Here is a 20,935-nt window from a genome sequence, read left to right on the forward strand (position 1 = left end):
AGATAGATAGGAGATAGATAGATAGATAGGAGAGAGATAGATAGGTAGATAGGAGATAGATAGATAGATAGGAGATAGATAGGTAGATAGGAGATAGATAGGTAGGTAGGAGATAGATAGGAGAGAGATAGATAGATAGGAGAGAGATAGAATGATAGCATAGATATGAGATAGGAGAGAGATAGTTGGTTATTATGAGATGGTAGATAATAGATATGTAGATGTCTTGTTGAGGAGGTCATTGGCTTATTCTGGGTTGGTTCTGGTTCTGGTGATATAACATTGGGGGATGTGAGTGATACTTTGTGTATCCTGCAGGAACATCTCTGAGATCCATCAATGATTTCCTCTTCTGCAGTCAGGTGGATAACATCAATCTCTTCAAGGTACATGTCTCTGCCCTCACCAGCGCCCCCGTGTGCTGCACATGAGTAGTGTGAGTGCTGAGCGCTGCGCTGTGGTCTCCTCCCCTCCTGTGTGTTTCATGGCTGGCGCTGATCCAGGCGCTGGCACGTGGATCATCTCTGGAGACGCTGCCGCACACGCAGAGCAGTCATGAGATCCGGATACAAGTGAGATCCCAGAACTAGGCCAAAGTTATCCGGATGTAGGAGAAGACTCTAGGACTCCGCTCCCGGCCTAGTTATCTCTACCCTGACTCTCCAGAGCTGGGAAGGCCAGGGTAACACCAGACCTGGGGGTCTTCATGAGGTCAGTGACCACCCTGGAAGACCCCCAATAGTGAGTCTGCTTTACTACTACTTCCATCACTTCCACTTTTATGTGAAAACTCTCCTAACAAAGTCATGTTTTTATGATGAGCAGAGACGAGTCAGATTTTGCCAGAGATGAGTCATGCTCAGATGCTGCAGGTGGAAGGTCATTCAGACGCCCCTATCTTGCGCTCTGTAGCAACTACAGACATGATGCTGGTGTCCTTTTGCAAATGAGTATCACATCTTTCAGGTCACATCAGGCTTGTGGTTCTGTGATCTACAGAATCAGAGTTGCAGGGAATTCGGATTTTTATACCCAACTACGTATTTAACTTCCTGTATCTCCAGTTCTGTAGCTGGAAAGATTGAGGTTCTTCTCTTTAATATGACACAATAACCATGGTTCGAGGTGCTGTAGAACTGAAGGTAGGGTAGGTCTGAAAAGCCCCTTTCCTGCAGCCTCTACATTTGACTCATCTCTGGTAAAATTTGACTCTTCTCTGCTCATTGTCACTTGACTTTGGAGGAGTTTTTTTAGGAGTTTCACCTAAAAGAGGGAATTCTGGAAAGGACGATTTGATACCCGACCTAGATCTAGAACTTGTGAGCAGGATATTACCTCTCCTCTGGGGGGCACCAGTGAGGGGCTGCCTAATGTCATCTCATCTTCTCTCCTGCACAGGTCCAGAAGTATTGTATGAAAAGTATGATCAGCAGGAAGGTAAGTGGCCACAGTTCCGGGTTATAGACACAAGGCCAGTGTCTGATATTTGGGGTGTTGCTGGCATGACCCCCATTTCCATTTCCTCTGTTGCCTGTGACTACTGTGCAGCATTTCCATCTCAATATATATAATTCTCTATACAGCAGCGCCGCTATAGGGCTATGTCACTAAACCCCCCTTAAACTCAGTCTCCTTCCCCCTCTGGTTACCATACATATAGGTACCACTAGGCTCCCAGTCAGTCTCCTGCCCCCTCTGGTTACCATACATATAGCTACCATTAGGCTCCCAGTCAGTCTCCTTCCCCCTCTGGTTACCATACATATAGCTACCATTAGGCTCCCAGTCAGTCTCCTTCCCCCTCTGGTTACCATACATATAGCTACCATTAGGCTCCCAGTCAGTCTCCTTCCCCCTCTGGTTACCATACATATAGCTACCATTAGGCTCCCAGTCAGTCTCCTTCCCCCTCTGGTTACCATACATATAGCTACCATTAGGCTCCCAGTCAGTCTCCTTCCCCCTATGGTTACCATACATATAGCTACCATTAGGCTCCCAGTCATTCTCCTCCCCCTCTGGTTACCATACATATAGGTACCACTAGGCTCCCAGTCAGTCTCCTGCCCCCTCTGGTTACCATACATATAGCTATCATTAGGTTCCCAGTCATTCTCCTCCCCCTCTGGTTACCATACATAGAGTTACCATTAGGCTCCCAGTCAGTCTCCTTCCCCCTCTGGTTACCATACATAGAGCTACCATTAGGCTCCCAGTCAGTCTCCTTCCCCCTCCGGTTGCCATACATAGAGCTACCATTAGGCTCCCAGTCAGTCTCCTCCCCCCTCTGGTTGCCATACATATAGCTACCATTAGGCTCCCAGTCAGTCTCCTCCCCCCTCTGGTTGCCATACATAGATACTCTCAGTATTTGCTCCTCTGTCAGTAGTAGCTGCCCTTGTAGATACGATGTGTTCTGTAGCTCCTGGGGTGGTGCAGGAAATGACACGGAGGAGAATCTGTCGTCTCTATTATTCATGACTTCTTCTTATACTTACAAGTTGTTCGGCTTCACTGAGAAATTTCGAGGAGCGACTGTTGTTAACCCTGTGAGAGACGGACCCAGAACCGGAGGACTGCAGCAGTTTCTACAGAACCTTAATCATAAAGGCCAAGGAGAAGGTCAGGAGATCTATGGACACCACTAGAGGGTCCCGCAGTTACAGAGCTCCCCCTAGTGGTGGTGTAATGCCGGTGTCTTCCTGCAGGGGTCGCTGTGGAGGTGGGTGAGGAGGCTCCGGTGCGCTCGGCCTCTCCTCTCATGCAGATTGAGAGCTTCCTGTTTGCACTGACCAATGCCAACCAGGACGGGCGCGTGGTGGTGCAGCAGCAGGGTAGGTGGCGCCCCTCCCTGTGGGTGTGATGCATTATGGGTAGGTCATGATGCAGGGTGTCAGAGCTGTAGTGGATGACCCCCATGTCCTGACATATGTGTATGTCTCCCCCTGCAGGTACACTAGCGCAGTGCAGCCTGAAGTTCCTGATGCTGAACCCGGCGGTGCACTTCTGTGAGGTCCTGCAGGATTGTCGCTCGGTGATCATTGCTGGGGGGACCATGCAGCCGGTGAGACCCTGCCCCCGCTCCTCCTAGCCCCCCCCCCCCCCCCATCCGTACATCCGGTATAATGGAGGTCATGTCATCTCTCCGCAGGTCTCTGACTTTAAGCAGCAGTTACTGATAGCGGCCGGACTCCTCCCGGAGCGGATCGTGGAGTTCTCGTGTGGTGAGTGGCGCCCCCTCCCTGTCATACGTGTCCTGCGCCCGTCCTGTATGAGCTGTCCTCATGCACACGCGTGTCATCCATCTACAGGCCATGTGATCCCACCAGAGAACATCCTACCCATAGTGCTCTGCAGCGGCCCCACCAATCAGCAGCTGGAGTTCACCTACGAGAAGAGAGGCCGTCCTGATATGGTAATCACCGGCCCAGCACCCACTGGGGTCTGTATAGTGCCCGCCCACAATGCACCGGGAATAATGTTGTGTTTATGACAGATGGACGAAACCGGACGCATTCTTGTAAATTTATGTAACGTGGTCCCCGGGGGTCTCGTCTGCTTCTTCCCCTCCTATGAGTACGAGAAGCTGATACTGGATCACTGGGAGAAGAGCGGACTGCTGCCACGCATCACCGCCAAGAAGAAGGTGAGTATATATACACCAGCAGCAGAATAGTGAGTGCAGCTCTGGGGTATAATACAGGATGTAACTCAGGATCAGTACAGGATAAGTAATGTCATGTATGTACACAGTGACTGCACCAGCAGCAGAATAGTGAGTGCAGCTCTGGAGTATAATACAGGATGTAACTCAGGATCAGTACAGGATAAGTAATGTCATGTATGTACACAGTGACTGCACCAGCAGAATAGTGAGTGCAGCTCTGGGGTATAATACAGGATGTAACTCAGGATCAGTACAGGATAAGTAATGTCATGTATGTACACAGTGACTGCACCAGCAGCAGAATAGTGAGTGCAGCTCTGGGGTATAATACAGGATGTAACTCAGGATCAGTACAGGATAAGTAATGTCATGTATGTACACAGTGACTGCACCAGCAGCAGAATAGTGAGTGCAGCTCTGGGGTATAATACAGGATGTAACTCAGGATCAGTACAGGATAAGTAATGTCATGTATGTACACAGTGACTGCACCAGCAGCAGAATAGTGAGTGCAGCTCTGGAGTATAATACAGGATGTAACTCAGGATCAGTACAGGATAAGTAATGTCATGTATGTACACAGTGACTGCACCAGCAGAATAGTGAGTGCAGCTCTGGGGTATAATACAGGATGTAACTCAGGATCAGTACAGGATAAGTAATGTCATGTATGTACACAGTGACTGCACCAGCAGCAGAATAGTGAGTGCAGCTCTGGGGTATAATACAGGATGTAACTCAGGATCAGTACAGGATAAGTAATGTCATGTATGTACACAGTGACTGCACCAGCAGCAGAATAGTGAGTGCAGCTCTGGGGTATAATACAGGATGTAACTCAGGATCAGTACAGGATAAGTAATGTCATGTATGTACACAGTGACTGCACCAGCAGCAGAATAGTGAGTGCAGCTCTGGGGTATAATACAGGATGTAACTCAGGATCAGTACAGGATAAGTAATGTCATGTATGTACACAGTGACTGCACCAGCAGCAGAATAGTGAGTGCAGCTCTGGGGTATAATACAGGATGTAACTCAGGATCAGTACAGGATAAGTAATGTCATGTATGTACAGTGACTGCACCAGCAGCAGAATAGTGAGTGCAGCTCTGGTGTATAATACAGGATGTAACTCAGGGTCAGTACAGGATAAGTAATGTCATGTATGTACACAGTGACTGCACCAGCAGCAGAATAGTGAGTGCAGCTCTGGGGTATAATACAGGATGTAACTCAGGATCAGTACAGGATAAGTAATGTCATGTATGTACACAGTGACTGCACCAGCAGCAGAATAGTGAGTGCAGCTCTGGGGTATAATACAGGATGTAACTCAGGATCAGTACAGGATAAGTAATGTCATGTATGTACACAGTGACTGCACCAGCAGCAGAATAGTGAGTGCAGCTCTGGAGTATAATACAGGATGTAACTCAGGATCAGTACAGGATAAGTAATGTCATGTATGTACACAGTGACTGCACCAGCAGCAGAATAGTGAGTGCAGCTCTGGGGTATAATACAGGATGTAACTCAGGATCAGTACAGGATAAGTAATGTCATGTATGTACACAGTGACTGCACCAGCAGCAGTATAGTGAGTGCAGCTCTGGGGTATAATACAGGATGTAACTCAGGATCAGTACAGGATAAGTAATGTCATGTATGTACACAGTGACTGCACCAGCAGCAGAATAGTGAGTGCAGCTCTGGGGTAGAATACAGGATGTAACTCAGGATCAGTACAGGATAAGTAATGTCATGTATGTACACAGTGACTGCACCAGCAGCAGAATAGTGAGTGCAGCTCTGGGGTATAATACAGGATGTAACTCAGGATCAGTACAGGATAAGTAATGTCATGTATGTACACAGTGACTGCACCAGCAGCAGAATAGTGAGTGCAGCTCTGGGGTAGAATACAGGATGTAACTCAGGATCAGTACAGGATAAGTAATGTCATGTATGTACACAGTGACTGCACCAGCAGCAGAATAGTGAGTGCAGCTCTGGAGTATAATACAGGATGTAACTCAGGATCAGTACAGGATAAGTAATGTCATGTATGTACACAGTGACTGCACCAGCAGCAGAATAGTGAGTGCAGCTCTGGAGTATAATACAGGATGTAACTCAGGATCAGTACAGGATAAGTAATGTCATGTATGTACACAGTGACTGCACCAGCAGCAGAATAGTGAGTGCAGCTCTGGAGTATAATACAGGATGTAACTCAGGATCAGTACAGGATAAGTAATGTCATGTATGTACACAGTGACTGCACCAGCAGCAGAATAGTGAGTGCAGCTCTGGGGTGTAATATGATATAACTTTCTCCTTGTACAGATATTCCAGGAGCCGAAGCGGGCGAGTCACGTGGAGCAGGTGCTGTCCGAGTACTCGAGGTGCATCAAGGTGAGGATGAGGGTGACAGCCGGAGCCCCCCTCCCCCTCTCGTTAATAACGAGCATTAATTACAATCAGTCATCAGCGCTAATTGTCAGGGTTCATTAGTCACAGATTGCATCTCATTACCCCCTGGAGCTGCGGATGTGAGGAGTTGTGTGTGTTCTCCCTGCAGTTCTCGGGTCAGAACTCCGGAGCCCTGACCGGTGCGGTGCTCTTCTCTGTGGTCGGAGGGAAGATGAGCGAAGGAATAAACTTCTCCGATGACTTAGGCCGGTACGTATGACAGAGCCTGCTGGGAGGACAGTGTCATTCTCTTCCTACTAATATATGAGCTGTTCCCCCTGCAGGAAGACACAGAATCAACTGGAGGTGTGTCCTCACACTGCTGTGCTCTGTGCAGCTAGTGTTCTCTCCAGGGACAATACATAACACTGGCTGCAGAGAGCACAGAGCACAGCAGTGTGAGGTCTGATTACACATCTCTCCAGGGACAATACATAACACTGGCTGCAGAGAGCACAGAGCACAGCAGTGTGAGGTCTGATTACACATCTCTCCAGGGACAATACATAACACTGGCTGCAGAGAGCACAGAGCACAGCAGTGTGAGGTCTGATTACACATCTCTCCAGGGACAATACATAACACTGGCTGCAGAGAGCACAGAGCACAGCAGTGTGAGGTCTGATTACACATCTCTCCAGGGACAATACATAACACTGGCTGCAGAGAGCACAGAGCACAGCAGTGTGAGGTCTGATAACACATCTCTCCAGGGACAATACATAACACTGGCTGCAGAGAGCACAGAGCACAGCAGTGTGAGGTCTGATTACACATCTCTCCAGGGACAATACATAACATTGGCTGCAGAGAGCACAGAGCACAGCAGTGTGAGGTGTGATTACACATCTCTCCAGGGACAATACATAACACTGGCTGCAGAGAGCACAGAGCACAGCAGTGTGAGGTCTGATTACACATCTCTCCAGGGACAATACATAACACTGGCTGCAGAGAGCACAGAGCACAGCAGTGTGAGGTCTGATTACACATCTCTCCAGGGACAATACATAACACTGGCTGCAGAGAGCACAGAGCACAGCAGTGTGAGGTCTGATTACACATCTCTCCAGGGACAATACATAGCACTGGCTGCAGAGAGCACAGAGCACAGCAGTGTGAGGTCTGATTACACATCTCTCCAGGGACAATACATAGCACTGGCTGCAGAGAGCACAGAGCACAGCAGTGTGAGGTCTGATTACACATCTCTCCAGGGACAATACATAACACTGGCTGCAGAGAGCACAGAGCACAGCAGTGTGAGGTCTGATTACACATCTCTCCAGGGACAATACATAACACTGGCTGCAGAGAGCACAGAGCACAGCAGTGTGAGGTCTGATTACACATCTCTCCAGGGACAATACATAACACTGGCTGCAGAGAGCACAGCAGTGTGAGGTCTGATTACACATCTCTCCAAGGACAATACATAACACTGGCTGCAGAGAGCACAGAGCACAGCAGTGTGAGGTCTGATTACACATCTCTCCAGGGACAATACATAACACTGGCTGCAGAGAGCACAGAGCACAGCAGTGTGAGGTATGATTACACACCTCTCCAGGGACAATACATAACACTGGCTGCAGAGAGCACAGAGCACAGCAGTGTGAGGTCTGATTACACATCTCTCCAGGGACAATACATAACACTGGCTGCAGAGAGCACAGAGCACAGCAGTGTGAGGTCTGATTACACATCTCTCCAGGGACAATACATAACACTGGCTGCAGAGAGCACAGAGCACAGCAGTGTGAGGTCTGATTACACATCTCTCCAGGGACAATACATAACACTGGCTGCACAGAGCACAGAGCACAGCAGTGTGAGGTCTGATTACACATCTCTCCAGGGACAATACATAACACTGGCTGCAGAGAGCACAGAGCACAGCAGTGTGAGGTCTGATTACACATCTCTCCAGGGACAATACATAGCACTGGCTGCAGAGAGCACAGAGCACAGCAGTGTGAGGTCTGATTACACATCTCTCCAGGGACAATACATAGCACTGGCTGCAGAGAGCACAGAGCACAGCAGTGTGAGGTCTGATTACACATCTCTCCAGGGACAATACATAACACTGGCTGCAGAGAGCACAGAGCACAGCAGTGTGAGGTCTGATTACACATCTCTCCAGGGACAATACATAACACTGGCTGCAGAGAGCACAGAGCACAGCAGTGTGAGGTCTGATTACACATCTCTCCAGGGACAATACATAACACTGGCTGCAGAGAGCACAGCAGTGTGAGGTCTGATTACACATCTCTCCAAGGACAATACATAACACTGGCTGCAGAGAGCACAGAGCACAGCAGTGTGAGGTCTGATTACACATCTCTCCAGGGACAATACATAACACTGGCTGCAGAGAGCACAGAGCACAGCAGTGTGAGGTATGATTACACACCTCTCCAGGGACAATACATAACACTGGCTGCAGAGAGCACAGAGCACAGCAGTGTGAGGTCTGATTACACATCTCTCCAGGGACAATACATAACACTGGCTGCAGAGAGCACAGAGCACAGCAGTGTGAGGTCTGATTACACATCTCTCCAGGGACAATACATAACACTGGCTGCAGAGAGCACAGAGCACAGCAGTGTGAGGTCTGATTACACATCTCTCCAGGGACAATACATAACACTGGCTGCACAGAGCACAGCAGTGTGAGGTCTGATTACACATCTCTCCAGGGACAGTACATAACACTGGCTGCAGAGAGCACAGAGCACAGCAGTGTGAGGTCTGATTACACATCTCTCCAGGGACAATACATAACACTGGCTGCACAGAGCACAGCAGTGTGAGGTCTGATTACACATCTCTCCAGGGACAATACATAACATTGGCTGCAGAGAGCACAGAGCACAGCAGTGTGAGGTCTGATTACACATCTCTCCAGGGACAATACATAACACTGGCTGCAGAGAGCACAGAGCACAGCAGTGTGAGGTCTGATTACACATCTCTCCAGGGACAATACATAACACTGGCTGCAGAGAGCACAGAGCACAGCAGTGTGAGGTCTGATTACACATCTCTCCAGGGACAATACATAACACTGGCTGCAGAGAGCACAGAGCACAGCAGTGTGAGGTCTGATTACACATCTCTCCAGGGACAATACATAACACTGGCTGCAGAGAGCACAGAGCACAGCAGTGTGAGGTCTGATTACACATCTCTCCAGGGACAATACATAACACTGGCTGCAGAGAGCACAGAGCACAGCAGTGTGAGGTCTGATTACACATCTCTCCAGGGACAATACATAACACTGGCTGCAGAGAGCACAGAGCACAGCAGTGTGAGGTCTGATTACACATCTCTCCAGGGACAATACATAACACTGGCTGCAGAGAGCACAGAGCACAGCAGTGTGAGGTGTGATTACACATCTCTCCAGGGACATTACATAACACTGGCTGCAGAGAGCACAGAGCACAGCAGTGTGAGGTCTAATTACACATCTCTCCAGGGACAATACATAACACTGGCTGCAGAGAGCACAGAGCACAGCAGTGTGAGGTCTGATTACACATCTCTCCAGGGACAATACATAACTCTTGCTGTTTGCAGGTGTGTGGTGATGGTGGGAATGCCGTACCCCAATATCCGATCCCCTGAGCTCCAGGAGAAGATGTCATACCTGGATCACACTCTGGTAATGGGATTATACCATGTTGGCATTGCTGTGGGTTATACCACGTGGATCCTGTTGGGGGGGCGTGTGACCTTTATATATAATGTGTCACGTTTTACTTTCGTAGCCCAAGACGCACGGCGTGTCCGCGGGGAAGGTACTGATAGAGAACCTGTGCATGAAAGCCGTCAACCAGTCCATAGGTAATGAGGAGGCCGGTATATTGTGAGGGTGTGGCGGTGTGTGTGACCCCCGTGTACCACGTGGCGGTGCGTGTGACCCCCGTGTACCACGTGGCGGTGCGTGTGACTCCCGTTTACCATGTGACGCTGTTCTCCCGGCAGGACGAGCCATCCGGCACCAGGGAGACTACGCCAGCGTCCTCCTCCTGGACCACCGCTACTCCAGACCCTCAGTCCTCGCCAAGTTACCGCACTGGATCCGCACCAGCACCGAGGTCAAGCAGAATTTTGGACCCGCATTTGCATCAATTAGAAAGGTAACAACCCGGACACCCCCGTTATCCTGCAGCCCCCCCCCTGTAAGACGGATCAGACGGAACATGCAGAGGGCGGAGCTAGACCTCAATAAGCTTCATGCTCCGCCCACCAGGTACACACTGTCATTAACCCTTTGTGTCTCCCCAGTTCTTTCACATGAAGAAGTCGCAGTCCTGAGACGCGCCCCCCCCCCCCCTCCTCCGTTGCCGTGGGATAAGTTATTTATTACAATAAAGTGCATTTTTTTACCTTTCTCTATAAGTTATCAGCCTGTTAACTCTTTAGGATCTGTAGAGTTTTATTACATGACTGAGTACAAGGGGTTATACGAGATCTAGGACTCCCATTCATCCTCGTCGGCTTCTCCCGGCGTGGCCTGCGGTGGGGGGAGGGGTGGGATAGTATCCGAGATCCTGGCAAACGCCCCGGCAGGAGAATCTCCGCTCCCGGCAGCCGGACCCTTCCCGGAGATTCCTAGGAGGAAAGAGCTGGACTCCAGTACCTGCTAAAGCTGCATCTAGTGTACAGTCACGCTGGGAGTTGTAGAATAAACGCTGCTCTAGCAGGGAGCGGAGGCTTTGTCCCGTCTAGTGTAGTGGGAAGTAGCAGTACAACCCCCATCGTCCGGGCACTCACCTTTCCTTCTCATGGCCAGCTTGTTGAACAGGTCGGACATGAGATCTCCTCCTCCTGCGGTCGCCCTCACTGTAGGATAGAACAAAGGTCATGGTACTACTTCCCCCATCATCCTAAGCACAATGATAGACGCATCGTGGCTGAGCATTCGTGTGTTTGCAGTAGAGAGCGGGGAGTGACCTCAAGTCCTCACTCACCTCAACAAGAAGAAAAGGATCGGACAAGTGGAAATCCAACATGTCCGCTCCTTCTCCTCTCCATCATCAGGAGACCCTCATGTACATTAGTCACTGGGCGGGTTAAAGGGATTGTCTATAGAATCGGTGCTCCATCCCTTTAAGAGCCATCGTGGTGTCAGCAGCTGTCACCCTCCAGCCCATCATTATGTGTTACCCCAGTGGAGCGGAGCGCCCCCTGCTGGCTGCACATTATCACTGACTGGCAGCTGTGCCCAGAGCCCGGGCGCCTGCCAAGTACCCGCTGCTGCGTAACCTCTTGGCACCTTGTTCCTGCTCCTTCATCTTCTTCTTCTCCAGCTTCTTCTCCTTGACGCTGCGCAGTTTGGCTTTCCCGATGCCTCCCGCCTGGCGGATGGACTCCAGCAGAGACGCGCGCCCTTCCGAGGGCTTCACCACCTCTTTGGGGGCTCCTTGGACGGGGGCTGGGAGATAAAGGGGAGACGTCTGAGCACAGGAGCCAAATGTACAATTGGGGAGGAGGAGGGGCGAGTCCTCACCAGTATCACCAGTCTGGTCCGGCACCGGGGCACTGGGCTGTGATGGAGGCAGCGGAGGGGCAGGGGGGGACATGGGGGGTGGAGGAGGTGGTGGGGGAGGGGGAGGAGGCGGCGGGGGAGGCAGGAGGCGGCCATCTTGTGCATCTGAAATGTTAAATAAAGTTGGTTATTGATGTATTGGGGTGAGTGTAGGATTGTGTCCCCCCAGTGGGGGGGGGGCAGTACCTGCTCTTATGGGCTCCGGCACCTCCTCGGTGCTGAAGGTGGGCAGCTCCGGGATCGGACCCCCGGGGGCAGATGGGGCGATGCCCGGGCCCAGGTCAGCGCTGTACATGAGGTCGTCCGCCACCCCAGGAAGATCCGGCAGGTAATAAGGGACATCGATCTCAGGGACTTCACCCAAATCCGGAACGTAGAAGTAATTCTCAGCCGTCTGGGGGTGAGAACACAAGTCATGGGGGGGGGGGGGGGGAGGTCCGAAACCAGAGGGGGAACAAGAACACAAGTCAGGGGGGGAGAGGGAGGTCCGAAACCAGAGGGGGAACAAGAACACAAGTCAGGGGGGGAGAGGGAGGTCCGAAACCAGAGGGGGAACAAGAACACAAGTCATGGGGGGAGAGAGGTCCGAAACCAGAGGGGGAACAAGAACACAAGTCAGGGGGGGAGAGGGAGGTCCGAAACCAGAGGGGGAACAAGAACACAAGTCAGGGGGGGAGAGGGAGGTCCGAAACCAGAGGGGGAACAAGAACACAAGTCAGGGGGGGAGAGGGAGGTCCGAAACCAGAGGGGGAACAAGAACACAAGTCATGGGGGGAGAGAGGTCCGAAACCAGAGGGGGAACAAGAACACAAGTCATGGGGGGAGAGAGGTCCGAAACCAGAGGGGGAACAAGAACACAAGTCATGGGGGGGTGAGAGGTCCGAAACCAGAGGGGGGAGCAGGAACACAAGTCATGGGGGGGTGAGAGGTCCGAAACCAGAGGGGGGAGCAAGAACACAAGTCATGGGGGGAGAGAGGTCCGAAACCAGAGGGGGGAGCAAGAACACAAGTCATGGGGGGAGAGAGGTCCGAAACCAGAGGGGGGAGCAAGAACACAAGTCATGGGGGGAGAGAGGTCCGAAACCAGAGGGGGGAGCAAGAACACAAGTCATGGGGGGGAGAGGCAGGTCCGAAACCAGAGGGGGAACAAGAACACAAGTCATGGGGGGGGGGGGGGGGAGAGAGGTCCGAAACCAGAGGGGGGGAGCAAGAACACAAGTCATGGGGGGAGAGAGGTCCGAAACCAGAGGGGGGAACAAGAACACAAGTCATGGGAGGGGGGAGAGGTCCGAAACCAGAGGGGGGAACAAGAACACAAGTCATGGGGGGGGGGAGAGGTCCGAAACCAGAGGGGGGAGCAAGAACACAAGTCATGGGGGGGGGGGAGAGGTCCGAAACCAGAGGGGGGAACAAGAACACAAGTCATGGGGGGGTGAGAGGTCCGAAACCAGAGGGGGGAGCAAGAACACAAGTCATGGGGGGGTGAGAGGTCCGAAACCAGAGGGGGGAGCAAGAACACAAGTCATGGGGGGAGAGAGGTCCGAAACCAGAGGGGGGAGCAAGAACACAAGTCATGGGGGGAGAGAGGGAGGTCCGAAACCAGAGGGGGGAGCAAGAACACAAGTCATGGGGGGGGGGGGGGGGGTCCGAAACCAGAGGGGGGAACAAGAACACAAGTCATGGGGGGAGAGAGGTCCGAAACCAGAGGGGGGAGCAAGAACACAAGTCATGGGGGGAGAGAGGTCCGAAACCAGAGGGGGGAGCAGGAACACAAGTCATGGGGGGGTGAGAGGTCCGAAACCAGAGGGGGGAGCAGGAACACAAGTCATGGGGGGGTGAGAGGTCCGAAACCAGAGGGGGGAGCAGGAACACAAGTCATGGGGGGGTGAGAGGTCCGAAACCAGAGGGGGGAGAACAACACAAGTCATGGGGGGGGGGGGGGGGGGGAGAGGTCCGAAACCAGAGGGGGGAGCAAGAACACAAGTCATGGGGGGAGAGAGGTCCGAAACCAGAGGGGGAAGAACAACACAAGTCATGGGGGGGGGGGGAGGGGGGGTCCGAAACCAGAGGGGGGAGCAAAAACACAAGTCATGGGGGGGGGGGGGGGGGAGAGAGGTCCGAAACCAAAGAGGGGAGCGAGAATAAAAGTCATGGGGGGGGGGGGGGGGGGAGAGGTCCGAAACCAGAGGGCGGCTCCAGATATCGCCTGCACTCACCTGCCTCTCCAGCTGCTCCCGCTTAGAGATGGACAGGGGGGCATCAAACAGCCGGTCCTCATCGTCGCCCTCTAGTGGCTGGTTAGTGCGGGTCACCACCCCGGCCAGAGGGTCCAGGAACACGTACTTCTTATACCTGCAGGGAGCCGCTGCTTATACTCCAATCACTGCCAAAGCTGCATTTACTATCACACACATCCTCTGCCGTGATGCATTGTGGGATATCTGCATCCCACTTCTTATACTCTAGTCACTGCCAAAGCTGCAATCACTTACAGGTTCTCTGTGGTGTTGAAGAGGAGCAGGGAGCTGACGGAGTTAATATTGGGGGGCAGACTCCCCAGCCCCTCCTCCGCCGCCTCCTCTTCTTGCCCCCTGGGGCTGACGTATACGGGGTAGTACTTGAGTTTCTCCTGTAGGGGGGGACACAGATGTAGCAGAGTGCGGTGTGAGGTGTAGTACCTGTAGGTGCGGGCACTTACCTGCAGCGCCTGCTCGTCCAGCGCCCGGTGCTTGCTCTGGATCTTGTGCCTCGTCCTCTTCTCTGTCCACGAGTCATCGGCTCCGGAGAAGATGGAGCAGAACTCCTGGAGACGCTCCGGGGCCGGGTACTTGGCGCTAGAGAACACCTGCACACAGGAGGGGAGGGGTGAGAGGGGGCCAGGTGTGACCCCTGCAGGGGGTGAGGGGCAGGAGGGGGCGGGCCATGTGTGACCCCTGCGGAGGGGGCCATGTGTGACCCCTGCGGAGGGGGCCATGTGTGACCCCTGCGGAGGGGGCCATGTGTGACCCCTGCGGAGGGGGCCATGTGTGACCCCTGCGGAGGGGGCCATGTGTGACCCCTGCGGAGGGGGCCATGTGTGACCCCTGCGGAGGGGGCCATGTGTGACCCCTGCGGAGGGGGCCATGTGTGACCCCTGCGGAGGGGGCCATGTGTGACCCCTGCGGAGGGGGCCATGTGTGACCCCTGCGGAGGGGGCCATGTGTGACCCCTGCGGAGGGGGCCATGTGTGACCCCTGCGGAGGGGGCCATGTGTGACCCCTGCGGAGGGGGCCATGTGTGACCCCTGCGGAGGGGGCCATGTGTGACCCCTGCGGAGGGGGGAGGGGCCGATGTGTGACCCCAGCAGGGGGCGCTCACCTTTATGGCCTTTTTGCTGCCCTTGACCTTCTCTATCTTGGCCTGCGCCAGGGTGACCCGGTCATTGATGTTCTTCAGTTGGGACCGGTTGGTCTCCACTCGTTGAAGGATCCTGAGCAAAGGGGAAAGGGTTAACACAACAGGTTTTATTCTCTAGTTACATCCAAAGCTGCACCTAATCAGCCATTAAGCTTGTGGATGCAGCTCTGGATGCAGGGAGGACGCCCCCTCTCCCGCGCATGGCGCCCCCTCTCCCCCTCCCCCGCGCATGGCGCCCCCTCCCCCGCACATGGCGCCCCCGCCCCCCCTCAGCCCTTATGTCACGTGACGCGCCGTTCCCTGTACGCAGCGCTCCTGCAGTCCTTACCTGTTGAAGATGTCGTTGGAGACGCTCTGGAGCTGCTGCAGGGTGAGGCTGATCTGCTGGATGGTCTCTTCCCTGCGCAGGTCCGGCTGGATGAGCGGCACAGAGTAGGCCTGGCGCTCCATGGACATCCTCTGAGGCATCGCCACAGCGCCCCCTGCAGGCAGAGCACAGACATCAGCCCGGGACATGGGGAGACAGCGCCCCCTGCAGGCAGAGCACAGACATCAGCCCGGGACATGGGGAGACAGCGCCTCCTGCAGGCAGAGCATAGACATCAGCCCGGGACATGGGGAGACAGCGCCCCCTGCAGGCAGAGCACAGGACATGGGGGTGACAGCGCCTCCTGCAGGCAGAGCACAGACATCAGCCCGGGACATGGGGAGACAGCGCCCCCTGCAGGCAGAGCACAGACATCAGCCCGGGACATGGGGAGACAGCGCCCCCTGCAGGCAGAGCACAGACATCAGCCCGGGACATGGGGAGACAGCGCCTCCTGCAGGCAGAGCATAGACATCAGCCCGGGACATGGGGAGACAGCGCCCCCTGCAGGCAGAGCACAGGACATGGGGGTGACAGCGCCTCCTGCAGGCAGAGCACAGACATCAGCCCGGGACATGGGGAGACAGCGCCTCCTGCAGGCAGAGCATAGACATCAGCCCGGGACATGGGGAGACAGCGCCTCCTGCAGGCAGAGCATAGACATCAGCCCGGGACATGGGGAGACAGCGCCCCCTGCAGGCAGAGCACAGGACATGGGGGTGACAGCGCCTCCTGCAGGCAGAGCACAGACATCAGCCCGGGACATGGGGAGACAGCGCCCCCTGCAGGCAGAGCACAGACATCAGCCCGGGATATGGGGAGACAGCGCCCCCTGCAGGCAGAGCACAGACATCAGCCCGGGACATGGGGAGACAGCGCCCCCTGCAGGCAGAGCACAGACATCAGCCCGGGACATGGGGAGACAGCGCCCCCTGCAGGCAGAGCACAGACATCAGCCCGGGATATGGGGAGACAGCGCCCCCTGCAGGCAGAGCACAGACATCAGCCCGGGACATGGGGGAGACAGCGCCCCCTGCAGGCAGAGCACAGGACATGGAGAGACAGCGCCTCCTGCAGGCAGAGCACAGGACATGGGGGAGACAGCGCCCCCTGCAGGCAGAGCACAGACATCAGCCCGGGACATGGGGAGACAGCGCCCCCTGCAGGCAGAGCATAGACATCAGCCCGGGACATGGGGGAGACAGCGCCCCCTGCAGGCAGAGCATAGACATCAGCCCGAGACATGGGGGAGACAGCGCCCCCTGCAGGCAGAGCACAGACATCAGCCCGAGACATGGGGGAGACAGCGCCCCCTGCAGGCAGAGCACAGACATCAGCCCGAGACATGGGGGAGACAGCGCCCCCTGCAGGCAGAGCACAGACATCAGCCCGAGACATGGGGGTGACAGCGCCTCCTGCAGGCAGAGCACAGACATCAGCCCGGGACATGGGGAGACAGCGCCCCCTGCAGGCAGAGCACAGGACACGGGGGAGACAGCGCCCCCTGCAGGCAGAGCACAGGACATGGAGGTGACAGCGCCTCCTGCAGGCAGAGCACAGGACATGGGGGTGACAGCGCCTCCTGCAGGCAGAGCACAGACATCAGCCCGGGACATGGGGGTGACAGCGCCTCCTGCAGGCAGAGCACAGGACATGGGGGAGACAGCGCCTCCTGCAGGCAGAGCACAGGACACGTGGGAGACAGCGCCTCCTGCAGGCAGAGCACAGGACATGGGGTGACAGCGCCTCCTGCAGGCAGAGCACAGGACATGGAGGTGACAGCGCCTCCTGCAGGCAGAGCACAGGACATGGGGAGACAGCGCCTCCTGCAGGCAGAGCACAGGACATGGGGTGACAGCGCCTCCTGCAGGCAGCGCACAGGACATGGGGGTGACAGCGCCTCCTGCAGGCAGAGCACAGGACATGGGGAGACAGCGCCTCCTGCAGGCAGAGCACAGGACATGGGGTGACAGCGCCTCCTGCAGGCAGAGCACAGGACATGGGGAGACAGCGCCTCCTGCAGGCAGAGCACAGGACATGGGGGTGACAGCGCCTCCTGCAGGCAGAGCACAGGACATGGGGAGACAGCGCCTCCTGCAGGCAGAGCACAGGACATGGGGGTGACAGCGCCTCCTGCAGGCAGAGCACAGGACACGGGGGTGACAGCGCCTCCTGCAGGCAGAGCACAGGACACGGGGAGACAGCACCCCCTGCAGGCAGAGCACAGGACATGGGGGTGACAGCGCCCCCTGCAGGCAGAGCACAGGACATGGGGGTGACAGCGCCCCCTGCAGGCAGAGCACAGGACATGGGGGTGACAGCGCCCCCTGCAGGCAGAGCACAGGACATGGGGGTGACAGCGCCTCCTGCAGGCAGCGCACAGGACATGGGGGTGACAGCGCCTCCTGCAGGCAGAGCACAGGACATGGGGAGACAGCGCCCCCTGCAGGCAGAGCACAGGACATGGGGGTGACAGTGCCCCCTGCAGGAAGAGCACAGGACATGGGGGTGACAGCGCCTCCTGCAGGCAGAGCACAGGACACGGGGGTGACAGCGCCTCCTGCAGGCAGAGCACAGGACACGGGGGTGACAGCGCCTCCTGCAGGCAGCGCACAGGACATGGGGAGACAGCGCCCCCTGCAGGCAGAGCACAGGACATGGGGGTGACAGCGCCCCCTGCAGGCAGAGCACAGGACATGGGGGTGACAGCGCCTCCTGCAGGCAGAGCACAGGACATGGGGGTGACAGCGCCCCCTGCAGGCAGAGCACAGGACATGGGGGTGACAGCGCCCCCTGCAGGTAGAGCGAGGACTCTCCCCAATAATAGGGTAACCTACACACAGCAGCCCGGGGACTACTACTCCCAGCATCTGCACCTCCACTGTTGCCCCTTCTGGCCTTTACCCCTTGGGTGTCATAGGCCTCCATTATCTGGACTTCAATGGGAAGTTCCCCTTACATCTGGCATCCTGGGAGCACACGTGACGCTGGCGGGGCATGCTGGGAGTTGTAGTTTTCTACAGCCGCAGGTTACACATTGCTGACTCCTATACACGTACAAAGCCCTAAACCTGAACCGGAGACTCCTCCGCACCGGCCCCGCACTCACCTCCCGCGGCTGCCGCTGTCCGCCCGCCTGTCATGTGACGCCTCACGTGCTCCGCCCCCTACCGGAGTCATGTGACTGATCATGTGACTCCCAGCTTATTATATCAGCGTCTGAGCGGCGGATACTGACCTGTGTGATACTGCCTGCTGAGCTGTGTATCTAATCTTCTCCTGTGTGATACTGACTGCAGAGCTGTGTATCTAATCCTATCCTGTGTGATACTGCCTGCTGAGCTGTGTATCTAATCCTATCCTGTGTGATACAGTGTGCTGAGCTGTGTATCTAATCCTCTTCTGTGTGATACTGTCTGCTGAGCTGTGTATCTAATCCTATCCTGTGTGATACTGCCTGCTGATCTGTGTATCTAATCCTATCCTGTGTGATACTGCCTGCTGAGCCGTGTATCTAATCCTATCCTGTGTGATACTGTCTGCTGAGCTGTGTATCTAATCCCATCCTGTGTGATACTGTCTGCTGAGCGGTGTATCTAATCCTATCCTGTGTCATACTGACTGCTGAGCTGTGTATCTAATCCCATCCTGTGTGATACTGACTGCTGAGCTGTGTATCTAATCCTCTCCTGTGTGATACTCTGCTGTGTAGTACAGGATATATAGAGGAGATGTAGATACTAGCCGTACAGGGTATATAGGGGGAGATACTAGCGGTACAGGGTATATAGGGGTAGATACTAGCCGTACAGGGTATATAGGGGGAGATACTAGCGGTACAGGGTATATAGGGGTAGATACTAGCCGTACAGGGTATATAGGGGGAGATACTAGCGGTACAGGGTATATAGGGGTAGATACTAGCCATACAGGGTATATAGGGGGAGATACTAGCGGTACAGGGTATATAGGGGCAGATACTAGCGGTAAGGGTATATAGGGGTAGATACTAGCCATACAGGGTATATAGGGGGAGATACTAGCCGTACAGGGTATATAGGGGCAGATACTAGCGGTACAGGGTATATAGGGGCAGATACTAGCGGTACAGGGTATATAGGGGGAGATACTAGCGGTACAGGGTATATAGGGGGAGATACTAGCCGTACAGGGTATATAGGGGCAGATACTAGCCGTACAGGGTATATAGGGGCAGACACTAGCCGTACAGGGTATATAGGGGCAGACACTAGCCGTACAGGGTATATAGGGGCAGACACTAGCCGTACAGGGTATATAGGGGCAGACACTAGCCGTACAGGGTATATAGGGGCAGACACTAGCCGTACAGGGTATATAGGGGCAGACACTAGCCGTACAGGGTATATAGGGGCAGATACTAGCCGTACAGGGTATATAGGGGCAGATACTAGCCGTACAGGGTATATAGGGGCAGATACTAGCCGTACAGGGTATATAGGGGCAGATACTAGCGGTACAGGGTATATAGGGGAGATACTAGCCGTACAGGGTATATAGGGGCAGATACTAGCGGTACAGGGTATATAGGGGCAGATACTAGCCTACAGGGTATATAGGGGTAGATACTAGCAGTACAGGGGTAGATACTAGCCGTACAGGGTATACAGGGGTAGATACTAGCCGTACAGGGTATACAGGGGTAGATACTAGCCGTACAGGGTATACAGGGGTAGATACTAGCGGTACAGGGTATACAGGGGTAGATACTAGCGGTACAGGGTATATAGGGGCAGATACTAGCGGTACAGGGTATATAGGGGCAGATACTAGCCGTACAGGGTATATAGGGGCAGATACTAGCGGTACGGGGTATATAGGGGGAGATACTAGCCGTACAGGGTATATAGGGGCAGATACTAGCGGTACAGGGTATATAGGGGCAGATACTAGCCTACAGGGTATATAGGGGTAGATACTAGCAGTACAGGGGTAGATACTAGCCGTACAGGGTATACAGGGGTAGATACTAGCCGTACAGGGTATACAGGGGTAGATACTAGCGGTACAGGGTATATAGGGGCAGATACTAGCGGTACAGGGTATATAGGGGCAGATACTAGCCGTACAGGGTATATAGGGGCAGATACTAGCGGTACAGGGTATATAGGGGCAGATACTAGCGGTACAGGGTATATAGGGGCAGATACTAGCGGTACAGGGTATATAGGGGCAGATACTAGCGGTACAGGGTATATAGGGGCAGATACTAGCCGTACAGGGTATAAAGGAGTAGATACTAGCGGTACAGGGTATATAGGGACAGATACTAGCCGTACAGGGTATATAGGGGCAGATACTAGCCGTACAGGGTATATAGGGGCAGATACTAGCCGTACAGGGTATACAGGGGCAGATACTAGCCGTACAGGGTATACAGGGGCAGATACAAGCCGTACAGGGTATACAGGGGCAGATACTA

At 54.4% G+C, this 20,935-nt stretch overlaps 2 protein-coding genes across 7 annotated transcripts; one reads left to right on the plus strand and one right to left on the minus strand.

The window, feature by feature from the left end:
* The first annotated feature begins 322 nt into the window (after window positions 1-322).
* LOC140125960 (ATP-dependent DNA helicase DDX11-like) lies at window positions 323-10,535 on the plus strand. Its single transcript, XM_072144951.1, has 14 exons — window positions 323-386; window positions 1,399-1,437; window positions 2,502-2,622; window positions 2,709-2,834; window positions 2,952-3,064; window positions 3,152-3,224; window positions 3,312-3,415; window positions 3,497-3,646; window positions 6,017-6,085; window positions 6,252-6,352; window positions 9,737-9,821; window positions 9,928-10,003; window positions 10,145-10,299; window positions 10,448-10,535. The coding sequence occupies exons 2-14, from the start codon at window positions 1,414-1,416 to the stop codon at window positions 10,475-10,477; spliced, it is 1,227 nt and encodes a 408-aa protein (XP_072001052.1). The 5' UTR covers window positions 323-386; window positions 1,399-1,413; the 3' UTR covers window positions 10,478-10,535.
* Window positions 10,536-10,580: 45 nt separating this feature from the next.
* On the minus strand, window positions 10,581-18,687 carry LOC140125959 (WASH complex subunit 1-like). Of its 6 annotated transcripts, none has more exons than XM_072144949.1 (11): window positions 18,312-18,412; window positions 15,436-15,589; window positions 15,069-15,180; window positions 14,410-14,556; window positions 14,204-14,340; window positions 13,928-14,063; window positions 11,898-12,105; window positions 11,673-11,816; window positions 11,439-11,597; window positions 10,937-11,005; window positions 10,581-10,774 (listed from the first exon to the last, which is right to left on the minus strand). In XM_072144949.1, exons 1-11 carry the CDS (start codon window positions 18,400-18,402, stop codon window positions 10,635-10,637), a joined length of 1,497 nt encoding a protein of 498 aa, XP_072001050.1. In that variant the 5' UTR covers window positions 18,403-18,412; the 3' UTR covers window positions 10,581-10,634. The 6 variants fall into 6 exon arrangements, with proteins under 6 accessions (XP_072001050.1, XP_072001049.1, XP_072001048.1 ...); XM_072144948.1 differs by having other exon boundaries at window positions 11,414-11,597; XM_072144947.1 differs by lacking the exon at window positions 18,312-18,412 and adding an exon at window positions 18,584-18,687 and having other exon boundaries at window positions 11,439-11,816.
* Between the last annotated feature and the right edge of the window lie 2,248 nt (window positions 18,688-20,935).

This window comes from Engystomops pustulosus, chromosome 4, assembly GCF_040894005.1.
Source record: "Engystomops pustulosus chromosome 4, aEngPut4.maternal, whole genome shotgun sequence".
Taxonomy (NCBI): domain Eukaryota; kingdom Metazoa; phylum Chordata; class Amphibia; order Anura; family Leptodactylidae; genus Engystomops; species Engystomops pustulosus.

Bases quoted from the DNA above. Each gene is read 5' to 3' on its own strand.
- LOC140125960 (XM_072144951.1), top strand. From the start codon at position 1,414: ATGAAAAGTATGATCAGCAGGAAG. The intron at 3,416-3,496 runs GTAATCACCGGC...TGTTTATGACAG, and splicing joins AGAGAGGCCGTCCTGATATG to ATGGACGAAACCGGACGCAT. The intron at 3,647-6,016 runs GTGAGTATATAT...CTCCTTGTACAG, and splicing joins GCATCACCGCCAAGAAGAAG to ATATTCCAGGAGCCGAAGCG.
- LOC140125959 (XM_072144944.1), bottom strand. From the start codon at position 18,402: ATGGAGGCCTATGACACCCAAGGGGTAAAGGCCAGAAGGGGCAACAGT. The intron at 14,341-14,409 runs GTAAGTGCCCGC...CCCCCCCTACAG, and splicing joins TGGACGAGCAGGCGCTGCAG to GAGAAACTCAAGTACTACCC. The intron at 11,817-11,897 runs GTACTGCCCCCC...TTAACATTTCAG, and splicing joins GCCGGAGCCCATAAGAGCAG to ATGCACAAGATGGCCGCCTC.